Source organism: Nymphalis io, chromosome 17 (assembly GCF_905147045.1).
Source record: "Nymphalis io chromosome 17, ilAglIoxx1.1, whole genome shotgun sequence".
In the NCBI taxonomy this organism is placed as follows: Eukaryota; Metazoa; Arthropoda; class Insecta; order Lepidoptera; family Nymphalidae; genus Nymphalis; species Nymphalis io.
In genome coordinates, this window is record NC_065904.1 from 6,754,236 (window position 1) to 6,766,410 (window position 12,175).

The 12,175-nt window shown below is 31.6% G+C and overlaps 2 protein-coding genes across 3 annotated transcripts; one reads left to right on the forward strand and one right to left on the reverse strand.

The window, feature by feature from the left end:
• Positions 1 to 13: 13 nt before the first annotated feature.
• On the reverse strand, positions 14 to 2,356 carry LOC126774890 (uncharacterized). 2 transcript variants are annotated; one of them, XM_050496542.1, is made up of 5 exons: positions 2,179 to 2,356; positions 1,907 to 2,095; positions 1,620 to 1,715; positions 1,026 to 1,363; positions 14 to 260 (listed from the first exon to the last, which is right to left on the reverse strand). In XM_050496542.1, exons 1-4 carry the CDS (start codon positions 2,248 to 2,250, stop codon positions 1,214 to 1,216), a joined length of 507 nt encoding a protein of 168 aa, XP_050352499.1. In that variant the 5' UTR covers positions 2,251 to 2,356; the 3' UTR covers positions 14 to 260; positions 1,026 to 1,213. The 2 variants fall into 2 exon arrangements, with proteins under 2 accessions (XP_050352499.1, XP_050352500.1); XM_050496543.1 differs by having other exon boundaries at positions 1,006 to 1,363.
• A 470-nt stretch (positions 2,357 to 2,826) lies between these two features.
• LOC126774847 (solute carrier family 35 member F5) lies at positions 2,827 to 11,782 on the forward strand. Its single transcript, XM_050496484.1, has 10 exons — positions 2,827 to 3,287; positions 3,360 to 3,494; positions 3,687 to 3,752; positions 4,272 to 4,364; positions 5,890 to 6,042; positions 8,069 to 8,251; positions 8,328 to 8,475; positions 8,562 to 8,721; positions 9,005 to 9,217; positions 9,968 to 11,782. Exons 1-10 carry the CDS (start codon positions 3,132 to 3,134, stop codon positions 10,035 to 10,037), a joined length of 1,377 nt encoding a protein of 458 aa, XP_050352441.1. The 5' UTR covers positions 2,827 to 3,131; the 3' UTR covers positions 10,038 to 11,782.
• The last annotated feature ends 393 nt before the right edge of the window (positions 11,783 to 12,175 follow it).

A 12,175-nucleotide genomic window follows, 5' to 3' on the forward strand; every position in this document is an offset into this window, starting at 1 on the left:
TAAAGTCTATATATCAATATTACATTCTTTCAATATATATTTCTGCATGAAATCGCACCTACACATATTTATATACTCATACAATTTTTACACATGTAATTATATTATTTTTTTAAATACAAAATGACAGGATATCCTGGAAATGAGAACGGTTGAGGAAAGTATACCACTGGCTTATCCAAGTTAACATTTTTCAACTCATGTGGATATGTCTGTTTCGGTAAAGGTTCCTTATTCCATAGTGGTACGGATTTAGTAGCCTGTAAAATAAAGACGATAATGTATTTGACTGCTACTAAATTAAAATGCAGTTAAACAGCGGTAATTCGACAAACATTTTGCAAGGTGGTGTCGGATGATCGAATTTGTCGGACTAGAGTACTGCCACCGACCCTTGTAGTACTGAAGTTTTTTGAAGAGTAAGGAGTACCTTGTAATGCCTAGACACAACATATTACTAATACTGAACCACTATTTATTTTACATTTCATTATTATTATATATGTATATATTTATATTACATAAGAATTTAAAAGTAATAAGTAACTGAAAAAGAAAACAGCTGTGAATTTAAAAAGCTCATTAAGTTAGTATACCTTTTAGGAATACCATTTCTCGTCTATACTAATATTATAAATGCAAAAGTAACTCTGTTTGTCTGCTATGCTTTCACAACTAAATTACTGAATCAATTTCGATGAAATTCGGTATGAAGCAAGCTTGAATTCAAGAAAGGACATACTTTTTATACCTAACACCTGCTCCTAACATGCAGGCAAAAACTAGTTTTATAATATTTTTTAAGTTAACTCACACTCATTAATCAAAATTAAAAAAAAATAAGATTAACATGTGTGACTTTATGGTCACACAAGTAACATTCTTTTTTAAGCATATGATATTCCTAAAACCCTTCAAAATCCACAAAGAAGTCAGGAAGGCTATTTCATTATTTTGTCTACCATTTGGCTTTACCTTTATTAATAATATCATTGTGAATGTTACCTTAAGACTTTAATACTCACTCCCATAGTAACACATGTTATTAAACAAAACTGTAAAATTATATGATGATTATAATAAAACATTTTAAGTATTTAACAATTTTAATTCTTATTACAATACAATGGTTTTCTGTTCTGTAATTACAAATGTAATAAAAAATATAATTACGAAATGTAATAATAAAATTAATATTAAATTAAATTCATTTTTAGTGCGCCGCAGGGGCCAGTACTGAGAGTAACAAAGTGTTAAATTGTATTGGGGTTCTACTGCCTCCAACTCTGGGTTTAGATTGAATATGTTTCGACCATCTACAAACATACATCAATGATTCTTGCTCTGAGATTGTGAGACGTTCCTAAAAATAACATATATCATAAAATAAGGTTTGTATTTCAAACAATACAATAATTGTTAATTATACAACTTTTGTAGATCTAGGCTTTAAAAAAATAATAAAATTTTATATCACTCCAAATATTATTATAAATTGTATGAATACTGTTAATTATTTAAAAAATATATATATTATTAATAATAATTAATGTCTTATAATATAATTTTATTTAACTAAATTTAAATTAATTGTTTCACTGAGTATTATTTAAACTTACAATCAATGGATAAAGTGCATGGTATGCTGCAATATCTGTTATGGTCAGGAAGTTTCCAGTTAAATATGTATTATCCTTAAGTGTATTATTAATACCCTGAAAAAATAATAAGTATAAAATAGTTACTTAATCTGTGGTATAACAAAAGTTAATTTCTGCTATAATAACAAAATAAATTAATTTGTGATGAAGCTAAAGCAATAAAGGATATTTTCAAATATGTTATGAAATAAGAGTTGCCTTATTTGCCTAATAAATATATATATTGTAAGATGGTACGATTTTACCTGTAAAAAGTTTTTAGCAAAAGCAGGATTTGTAACAGCTTGATTAATGTACACAGCTAAATGTTCAAGCCACTGATAACTTAAGAGTTTTTGCTCTAGGCTCATAGGGATACCACTCTTTACTGCTAACGTCAATATGATACTAGCAAAACCTTCGACATTTTCTTTATCTAGCACAGTAGTTAATACCTGCAATCAATAATGTATTTTTTAAGAAATATACATATTTAACTATCATTTACAAATCAAAATAATTAAAAATTTCCACTTACTTTGTCAGTATTGTAGCACAATGGTCCAACAGGTATATTAAGGTACTTCCCGACAAATTTTACAACATCCATGGTTAAATAATTTAGTTTTTATTATTAATAAATGTTTTTCACTTTGTAATATTTATATTATAACCTTATTCTTAATTCAAAGCAAAATAAATGTCAAATGTGAATATTATTAACATTTGACATTTCTTACTTCGATCGTTCGATTTTCCTATTATTGCAATAAATAAAAATTAATTGGGTAGTACATACCTAGGCTAGAGTGCACAAAACTATACTCATACCGTAGACAGAGAATTAGTTTCTCTATCTACGACTCATATGATTAGTTTACTTACTACTGTACTGTACTAGTTACTGATCAAATCATATTACACAAAAATCTTGTAAACACAATGGAATTAAGATAACAAGAAACATTGGGGAGTATAAATAACCATGTTTGTTGATTGAGCAGGCATCCTGTATCGACTTTGTGTTATTAATTGTTTAATGTAAAATTTATTAATTAATTTTAAGCTAAAAGATTTCTATTATCATATAAATAACAATAACGTTTATATAATCTTTGGTCAACAAACTTCTTAAAATCCATGTTGACACTTGAAACTTGACACTGACGTCTGACAGTGTCAAGGTTATAGGTTTTCTGTTCTTTCGGTGATATTTCTGTATCAGAATACTGAATAAATAATATCAAAAAGAAATAAATACTCATGCAATTTTCACTATTCCGACGGGCGCTCAAACCTAGGACGTAAATTATAGAAAGTGGTAGTTGTATATAAAAAAGAAACAACCGTATTGTGATACAACATACATAGATGAATAATAGAAACCATTGTATTCACTAAACGATAAACAGTCATTAAGACATTCTAAATGGACAAAAATAGACCTTAATCTGGTTTTATTCAAATCGAATAACTTTTGATTTAGTCTTCATGTTGACTTTATGCCATAATTACTTTGGAGTGACATCTAATAACAAAAATAACAAAGATGATGGTCAAAGTTTTAGTAAAAGAAAATTTGCCTTTGGATTATTTATTCTATTTCTCGTTAGCGTGTTATGGGTTGTTTCATCAGAGCTGACAAAGGTAGTGTTGTTTAATTATTTGAGATACTTTTTGTTTTTCTAACATACATTAACCAGATTACTTTTATTTCAGTATATATATATAGAAAAAAAACTCGAAAGGCCCTTTTTAGTGACATACGTAAGGAGTTCATTGTTATTTGTGTATCTCGTAGTGTTATGTTTCACTCCACCGACAAGAGATCCTTGTCAGCCTGCAGATTATACTGTAAGTAAAAATCATATTGACATATGTTTAAGCAGTGAAGTTTATTATAATTGCTTCTTCTAAAATATCACAGGTTCTTTTAATAATTATTTTCTTATATATCAAAAGCAATATAGAATAACCTAGACCATTAAAATCTATTTTTAATTGTCTGTTTGCCTTTCTACCACTAATAGGTCATAATGTTTTCAGCAACTATTAGAGCCAACTACAGAAACAGATGATGAGAGCTTTTACACAGAATCTAACAACAGCTTGGTATGTTTTTTTTAAAGCTATAATATATATTTATGGCTTGAAGAGTTATTCCTAATATTCTTTAAAAAAAAATTACTTTTTTGACCTGAAGCTTCCTATCAAAGAATAATATCACTATTGTCCCAACAATAGCCAAAGATCTGATTAAACCTGTGACAGTGTGTGTATATATAAATGAGAAAGTGAGTATGTTTACTTGTTTGTTTGTTACACTTTGAGGACTTAACTTTCGTTTTTTTTAACACTGGAAAAACGTGTTATGCGTTTCTCCCACGGGAACTGTGGGGGGGTATGTGGAGCTCGCCGGTGTCAAAAGTGCAGAGTGCACCCCGTACATGGGAATCACAGAGCGTCACGGGATCGCTTTCGCATGCTACCGTGGTGATGACTTAACTACTCAACCAGTCATTATGAAATTTTGCACACATATTGTTTAAATGTTAAATGTCAATTTGTGAACTTTGAAAATTGGCCACCCATAGTATATAACAGTACTGTAATATATACATTTTGTTAAAGGGTGATTCAACTTTTGTTCCTGTACGAGCAGGAGAAACTACAGATAGTGATGACGCTACCCCAAGAGCAGTACGATTCAATAAAGTAGCAGAGGTAAGTTCTAGATATAGTTAACGTTAGATTCTTCTTCTTCGAATGCCACTCTGACTAGCGAAGGTTGGTAGGCAGCTTTAAATACTCTTTAACATTACATAAGATAGTTTAAATAAAGACAAATGTGTGAGCAGATCAATAAAAACAAAATGCTTTTTTTGTTATTCAAAAAAATTTAAATTTGAACTAAAACAACATTCATAATAAATGATAAAACAGATTATATTTATTCTATTTTATCTCTAATCAATAAATGTTGTTTGATAAAACTGCTTTCACAAATTATGTAAATAATTTTGATCGATAACAGTCAAACAGTTACTATCTAAAAATAGTAATGCCTAATTGTGTAATGAAAGATTTGATTCGCCATTCTCAACATTGACGAAGACCCATCTTCGGGTTCCACGATTCTCAATGATTATTGTGTTAGAATTTACAATTACATTTCCTTATAAAATTTAAGATTCATGATAATTCTTGATCACAATGAAAAGAGAATGGTCACTGTATAATTATATAAAGCAGATTAAATATAAATAACAACACTTTTACCCCCATTTCATTTTGTTTTGCTACTATTATTTTCATAAAAATTAAAATATACTTTAATTTAGTAATGCACTTACTAGAGCTATTCGAATTTTTATTTTACAAAATTAAATTAAATACTTAGGCTATATTAAATTAATTGTATTAAATAAATAACAATAATATTATTTAATTATTATTAAATTTTCATATCCTGAATGAAACTCAATGTATTACAATATCACAAATTTTTAATTTAAATTATCATAGTTTCAAACAATTGATACAAAAACAAGCCAGCGGATTCGCGGGCATAATTTATATACAACTGTAAAAATTAACTCGACCGAAACGAAAAGGCTTTTGTATAAGGTGAATTGTTAAATGTCAACAGCAAAATTCCTTTATGTTTTTTTTTTCCACTGTACAAGGTACTTTTAATGTCAAGGATATTGAATATACATACGATTAACACTTTACTCCTTACGATGTGTGTGAAATAATGTAGAGTTACATAATGCTTTATCTTTCTCTTACGAAAGTTAAATCACTGATGACAGAAAGAGACAAATCCGTATATAACAAGTCATCCGCTATATGCGTTTATTATTAAAACTTTAAATATATAAATCAAGTTATTTATCCATTGACTATAAAAAAACAGCTCGTCAAGAAGGAAAATAACTCTTTTCGTTATAAAACTTATAAATCTTTATATCATTTTATAGTTTAGGTTAAGGTAACTAGAAAATAGAACATAATAGTTCAAAACACATAACAGGAAAAGCAAACGGAAAAATGGGTCATCTGATAGGCAGTAGTCAGCTCTACCCTGAAATACGCCTGTAATTCTGGCTCTCATACAGATAAACATTATTGTATCATGACGCTAGTGTAACTGATGTATTAAAAGCATATAGGCAGTTTGTGCAGATATATTAAAGGCCCTACCAGTGAAATGTTTTTGTAATGATATTGGATATTTCTTGGCAAGGTACGTGTAATGTCAGCGGCGATGGCTGGAGAAGCGTTATTGGCGCGCCTGTCGTGGTCTGCATCCATTCGAGCTACAGAGTACGCTCAGCGTCGAGCCGCGGCTGCAGCTACGAGACGACATATAAAACTGGCTCTTGTATTTTGTGTACCTGTGAGTATTATGATGATATAATAACATATGACTGCGCAGGCGATATTATAGTGCACATGTATGTGCGTTTACAAATGCACTATCTCTATTCAATCACTCTCAAATTCCGATTAGATGGCATTCCGATACGACCGGTGGGAGATCAGACGTAATATCAACGGCTTTACGTGCTGCCCGAGGCATGGGAGTTTAAATACTGCAATTAAAACACAGGACTTCGATAGTTGTAGCCTTTTAATTCTAAGACATTGACTAGATCAACGGTTATTACTTTGTGTGTGTACGTTACTGAATTATCCTTTTTTTTCAGGGATTCCTTATTTCTCTTTTAAATAGTTTTTTATTTTTTTTATTTTAGATAGAATTTCTTTGTATGAACTATCTGAACTTAAAAGATATACAGAAGGAGCAATAGACTTAGTCCAATATCAGAATTATTAAACCAATTATGTTATCGGGTAAATCATCACAGAATAAATTAATGAATGGAAAATTCCATTAACAATGAGTTATATAATTACATTTCAGTACCTAATTATGACATAATGACATTGCACATAAGTATTGAAGTACAATTTGCATACGGTGAATAAGATTTTGAAATACGTATTATTTATTTACATTACAATTTTTTCTATCCCGTAACAGCCTGTGAATGTCCCACTGCCGGGCTAAAGGCCTCCTCTCCTCTTTTTGAGAAGGTTTTGGAGCTTATTCCACCACACTGCTCCAATGCGGGTTGGTGGAATACACATGTGGCAGAATTTCAGTGAAATTAAACACATGCAGGTTTCCTCACGATGTTTTCCTTCACCGTAAAGCACGAGATGAATTTAATCACAAATTAAGCACATGAAAATTCAGTGGTGCTTGCCCGGGTTTGAACCCACGATCATCGGTTAAGATTCACGCGTTCTTACCACTGGGCCATCTCGGCTCATTTCTCTCGGAAATTTTTTCTAACAAAACGGTAATCTATTTTCAAAATAATGCTCTCAAAAAATAAATTATAATCAACTTTTGCTTTGTAGGTTATTTTCTCTAAAACAAATTTAATACATTTCTAAATATTTGTTATCATAAACATGTAAACATATCTACATAAATATTCAAGAATAATGTGTCGGATTTAACGATAATACATGTGCTCTCTCACTCTTACACATAAGTTTAAGAAAAAAAGATATAAATTTAAGATTAACAGTAATGCGGTCTTATCGCTATGTAGCGATTTTTTTACTTTTAATAATTAAATCAAACAGTAACAAACACAGACACAATTTTTTAATCTTAAAATTTTTGTTAGTATTTTTTTCCCGTTTGGCTGATAACTTGCAAATAGACAGAAAAAAACGGTATTAAATGTGCTAGATTATAATCGATAAGAGGAAATCTATGTGTTAGATAGATCAGAGGGCATTACTATTAATCTATAACGGATCGGTATGATGTTAACGTATACCGTTATGCCAAAACCAAACTTGATTGTTAACTTTTATGCCAATAGTCGATAATTAAATTAAAGAATTGGAAAACGATAAGAATCGTAAACGCAACGATTACGCTTCGAATTAATTTGCGATAAAATGACAATTTGTTAGTAGAATTGGTCTATTCTATTAACAAATTGTATATCCATAAACACAGTGAGCAGTGTGATGGAATCAGCTTCTTTTTTTCATTTAATATAAGTAGGCAGCTGATAGTGAGAGATCATCACAGCCCATATACATTCACTGTAAGAAAATTTTAACCACCCCTTACATCGTCAATGCGCCAACAACCGCAGTAACGTTACGCAGATGTTACGTCTCTTGTGCCTATAACAAAAGGTTCCTCTAATCACACAAATCACTGTGATGTGCTGGCGGTCCCTACACCTTCCAAAATGCCCTGACACCAAGTAACTTCAAAGCTTTTGCCCCAACTATGGAACATTATCGAGAATGTTACTTTAATTTATTTTTTTATTCCCAAAAGTCATGTCATAGTTTGATATTAATTTTAAATATTTCTCTCATTCTAGTGGTTTATCGCCAACTATTTATACCGCCTCAGTTTACTTCATTCGTCTTCGTGTTCTGCGACTCTGTATACGTCTACAACTGCAGCGTTTGCACTATCGTTTGGAGCGCTTTTCGCTCAAGTACCAACCGATAGATTCTCTCTCTCAAAATTTGTCGCTGTCCTACTCACTACAGCGGGTCTTGTAAGTATTAGAAGGAATACGATATATATTTAGTTTGGTATATTTCACCCATATTATCTTCTTTTTTTTGTTTTAGGTTATTTTAGGTGTATCAGAGAGTCATCAAAGTAATTGGACAGCTGTTTTAGCCGCTATAGGATCTGCTTTTTGTTATTCTTTACATCTCATGCTATTTAGACAAGAATTAAGAAAAGGGGATGGAATTAACTCATTTTTATTAGTTGGTAAGTTCTTTTATGATATGTCATACTGTACAACTGTAATGCAATTATCTATGTGTTCAATTTACTTATTAAAAAAAAATTTGCAGGTGTAGTAGGTTGTGCCTGCGGCTGCTTAGCTTGGGCAGTCGGTGGCGTTTTGGCCGTCAGTGGCGTAGAACGTGCTGAATTGCCGTCTCCGCGACTTTGGAGCTGGTTACTATTAGATGCTGCACTGGGACCGCTGCTGCTGGAATCATTGTGGCTATGGTGAGCTTCAGTTTTACTTCACAATATATTATTTTGTAATTTCTTTACATATCATTTATTGTTCTTAACATGAAACTACAAGTTAATATAAAAAACTAACTTTTGTCCGCGTGTGAGGAGAGAGCAGGCGGAGCAGTAGACTTTGTGTGTTCCAAAAATTCGTCCAACTCCGTTCGGTAGTTTTTACACGAAAGAGTAACAAACTTTCACGATTATAATATTAGTAAACAGGTGATCCGAAATAAATGTGAGCGGAGTAATAATTCCGACGGTGACACCCCAGGGGGCGCTGCCTGACGTCGTCGGCGACGGCGACGGCGACGCTGGCGCTGACGCTGCCGCTGTGCGCGGTGGCGGAGGCGTGGCGCGACGGCGGCAGCGCGTGGCGCACGGCGGCGGCGCTGCTGGCGGGCGCGGGCTGGCTCGTCGCCGCGCTGCCCGCGCCCGCCGCGCTCGCCGGCCTCGCCGCGCGCCTGCGCGCCGCCGACGGGTTCGCGTGAGTTCACTCCCACAAGTCCCACATGTGTATACATATCCATGCTGACGAGCTTTTATGTACAAGGGCGTTGTGCTAGCTCGTCTAGCTGAATACATCATCTAGCTCATCAGTTATTATTTCTTCAAACATTAATACTTTATTACTTACTTAGAACACTTTTTTTATATATAATAAGGAAGGCGGATGAGCGTATGGGCCACCTGATGATAAGATGGTTAACATTTCTTACAATGCCAACGCCCGTAGACATTGGCATTGTAAGAAATGTTAACCATCGCTTACATCACCAATGCGTCACCAACCTTGGGAACTAAGATGTTATGTCCCTTGTGCCTGTAATTACACTGACTCAATCACCCTTCAAACCGGAACACAACAATACCAAGTACTGCTGTTTTGCGGTAGAATATCTGATGTTGATGATGTTGGTGTTACCTACCCGGACGAGCTTGCACAAAGCTCTACCACCAGTAACATGAAACTTAACCGATGATCGCAGGTTCAAACCCATTCAAGCACCACTGAATTTTGATTTATAATTTATCTTGACCTCGGTAGCGAAAACATAAAAAAAAACTGCATATGTCGGATGAAAATTACCAAATACGTATACACCAACCCGCATTAGAGCTGCTTGGTGGAATAAATTCTAATCCTTCTCCTCGAAAAGAGAGGAGGTCGTAGCTCAGCAGTGAAAAAAATTACAGGTTGTTACTTTTTATTAATTTATTATTATGAATATTACAGAGCAATAAGGAATATATCAGAATTAGACGAACAATCAGAGGCTCTGATGTCGTCAGAGGAACCGACGTAACCCTTATCGAGTGCGCGCTATGAAGTTGCTGCGAGTGTGAAAAGCACAGAGTTAGTTGTGTGAACACCTTTCGTTATTACTAGTCTAATATGTGCATAGAATGTAAAGAGTACCAATATATGATTAATTTTCGATAACGTTACATCAATATTAAATACTTCGAGAAGTATTTTGTCTGCAAGACCATTTTATCAATTAAAAGTGATGTTTTATCAGTATAGTCGCCGTACTTTTGAATGACACGACAAAACCGACTCGATGACTTGAAAAAAAACGTAAACCGCAAAATAAAAAGTAGCAATATATGCAAGAAATTAATTAGTTTAATTACTTTTTTTTTATTTTTTCACACATGCTCGCAGACATTTGCTTTTCAGTCACTTCTTCTATTTAACTTAAATGTCCGTATTATATAAGTGTATGTAAATTGTAAGCGAGTATGGTGCGCAATTCCCAAGGCCTTGTTATATTGTTTATCGTTTTTTGATGATGAAATATTATTGTAAATAAGCGACTCAATACTAATTTTGAACCAAAGGTTTTATATATCTGTAACTTTAGTCTATGGCATTTGTCAATCGCCATTTCGTGTCAAGTGCGGCGGCTATAATTATCGTATATAATTTAATATATATACTAAATAATCATTCCACTATTTGTATAGTCTTATCCATTACAATACATATTAATGTATTATAGATATTCCTGTTTTATATTTTGTTTTGTTTTTATGAACTGATAATTAAGAAATTAGGTCAATTTAAAAAATCTCGTTTTATATATTTTTGTCCTAAAATAAAAATATACAAGTTTCGCCTATACATACGACAATATTTAATTTTCAGGTCACTACCGTGCCTTTTATCTCTAAAATTAACTTGTAACTTAAAGTATCATCATGAGTTGTTAGTATAATAACAACTATATAATATCATGACCATTTTTATTTGTTTTATATTGCTTTGATTTTAATGTTAATCAGTATTTCTGGTATGAATATATCACGCATTTGTCTCGTATTTAAATATATTTTATAAAAAAAAAAAAATTCTTTAGAAGTATAAAGTAGTGAATTATGCAATGGTACATCCCACCCCTTAAATAATTTATTTCGCTATTCACTCCGTACAAAACAAAAAAAATATTAAATGTTTTGACGAAATTATATGCCACGTTGAACATAAAGGACGTTTTATGTAATTTTGAAATCTAAGAACTAAAACTGTGTTATTTATTAAGTAATAAAAGTATAATAGTATATTTATTTGTCTACATTTATTTAGCAATTTTAGTTATTTTAAAATTACTTCTTAAAATTATTATTTATTTACTTCTTAAAAACTTTGAACATAAAATAAAAGTTATGCACAAAATTTTATATTTACATCACGACTCTATTTATTATTTATTTATGAGATATATCATTTTAAAATGATATTCATACATTATTTTATTTGAAATACAATACAATAACGTTCGGTAACACAATCAAAAAATGTAGAAGAAAAATTGTATTCAGTTTTAACACACATAAACACAAGTATATAAGAAAATGTAGTTTATATTTTTGTGAAATAAAATATTTCCTCAATAACCGGTTGTATAGAAACTTATATAATATCGTGTTATTAAAATAGTGTTAATTATATTGACGTTTTTTAAGTATTAATGAATAATCCGGTTTATGTGACACAGTATTGAGTTGATTGTTTTTTTTTTATTTCGACACATTTGTAGCAATAGATTTTATAGATTTTTTATTTTAGTGTGTAAAATGTAAGAAATGTAATAAAACCTAATATAAACAATATTTTTGTCTTTTATTGCATACATTTTAATACTTTTATAATGCAAATATTAATATAAGGGCAGATATCATATAATACTGTACTAGTGAGGGTAAGTAATACACAAGTATACCAAGAATTTGTGTGTCCAAGCTGTAAAAAATCACGTTAAATATTCTTATGTATTATAAGAATATTTAACAGAGTAAAAATATGTTTCATGAATATTTCGTGTAAATAATATGACTGCCTTGTTGCTCTAGTGCAGCTGTACTCAACCTGCGGCCCGCCGGCGTTTTATGGTTGGCCCACTTAATTTACTTTATTTTGTAGTGTTTTAAATATCAAAGG

Bases quoted from the DNA above. Each gene is read 5' to 3' on its own strand.
- LOC126774890 (XM_050496542.1), bottom strand. From the start codon at position 2,250: ATGGATGTTGTAAAATTTGTCGGGAAGTACCTTAATATACCTGTTGGA. The intron at 1,716-1,906 runs GTAAAATCGTAC...TTATTTTTTCAG, and splicing joins TTGCTAAAAACTTTTTACAG to GGTATTAATAATACACTTAA. The intron at 1,364-1,619 runs GTAAGTTTAAAT...TGTTATTTTTAG, and splicing joins ATGCACTTTATCCATTGATT to GAACGTCTCACAATCTCAGA.
- LOC126774847 (XM_050496484.1), top strand. From the start codon at position 3,132: ATGTTGACTTTATGCCATAATTACTTTGGAGTGACATCTAATAACAAA. The intron at 3,495-3,686 runs GTAAGTAAAAAT...TAATGTTTTCAG, and splicing joins GTCAGCCTGCAGATTATACT to CAACTATTAGAGCCAACTAC. The intron at 8,252-8,327 runs GTAAGTATTAGA...TTTTTGTTTTAG, and splicing joins TACTCACTACAGCGGGTCTT to GTTATTTTAGGTGTATCAGA.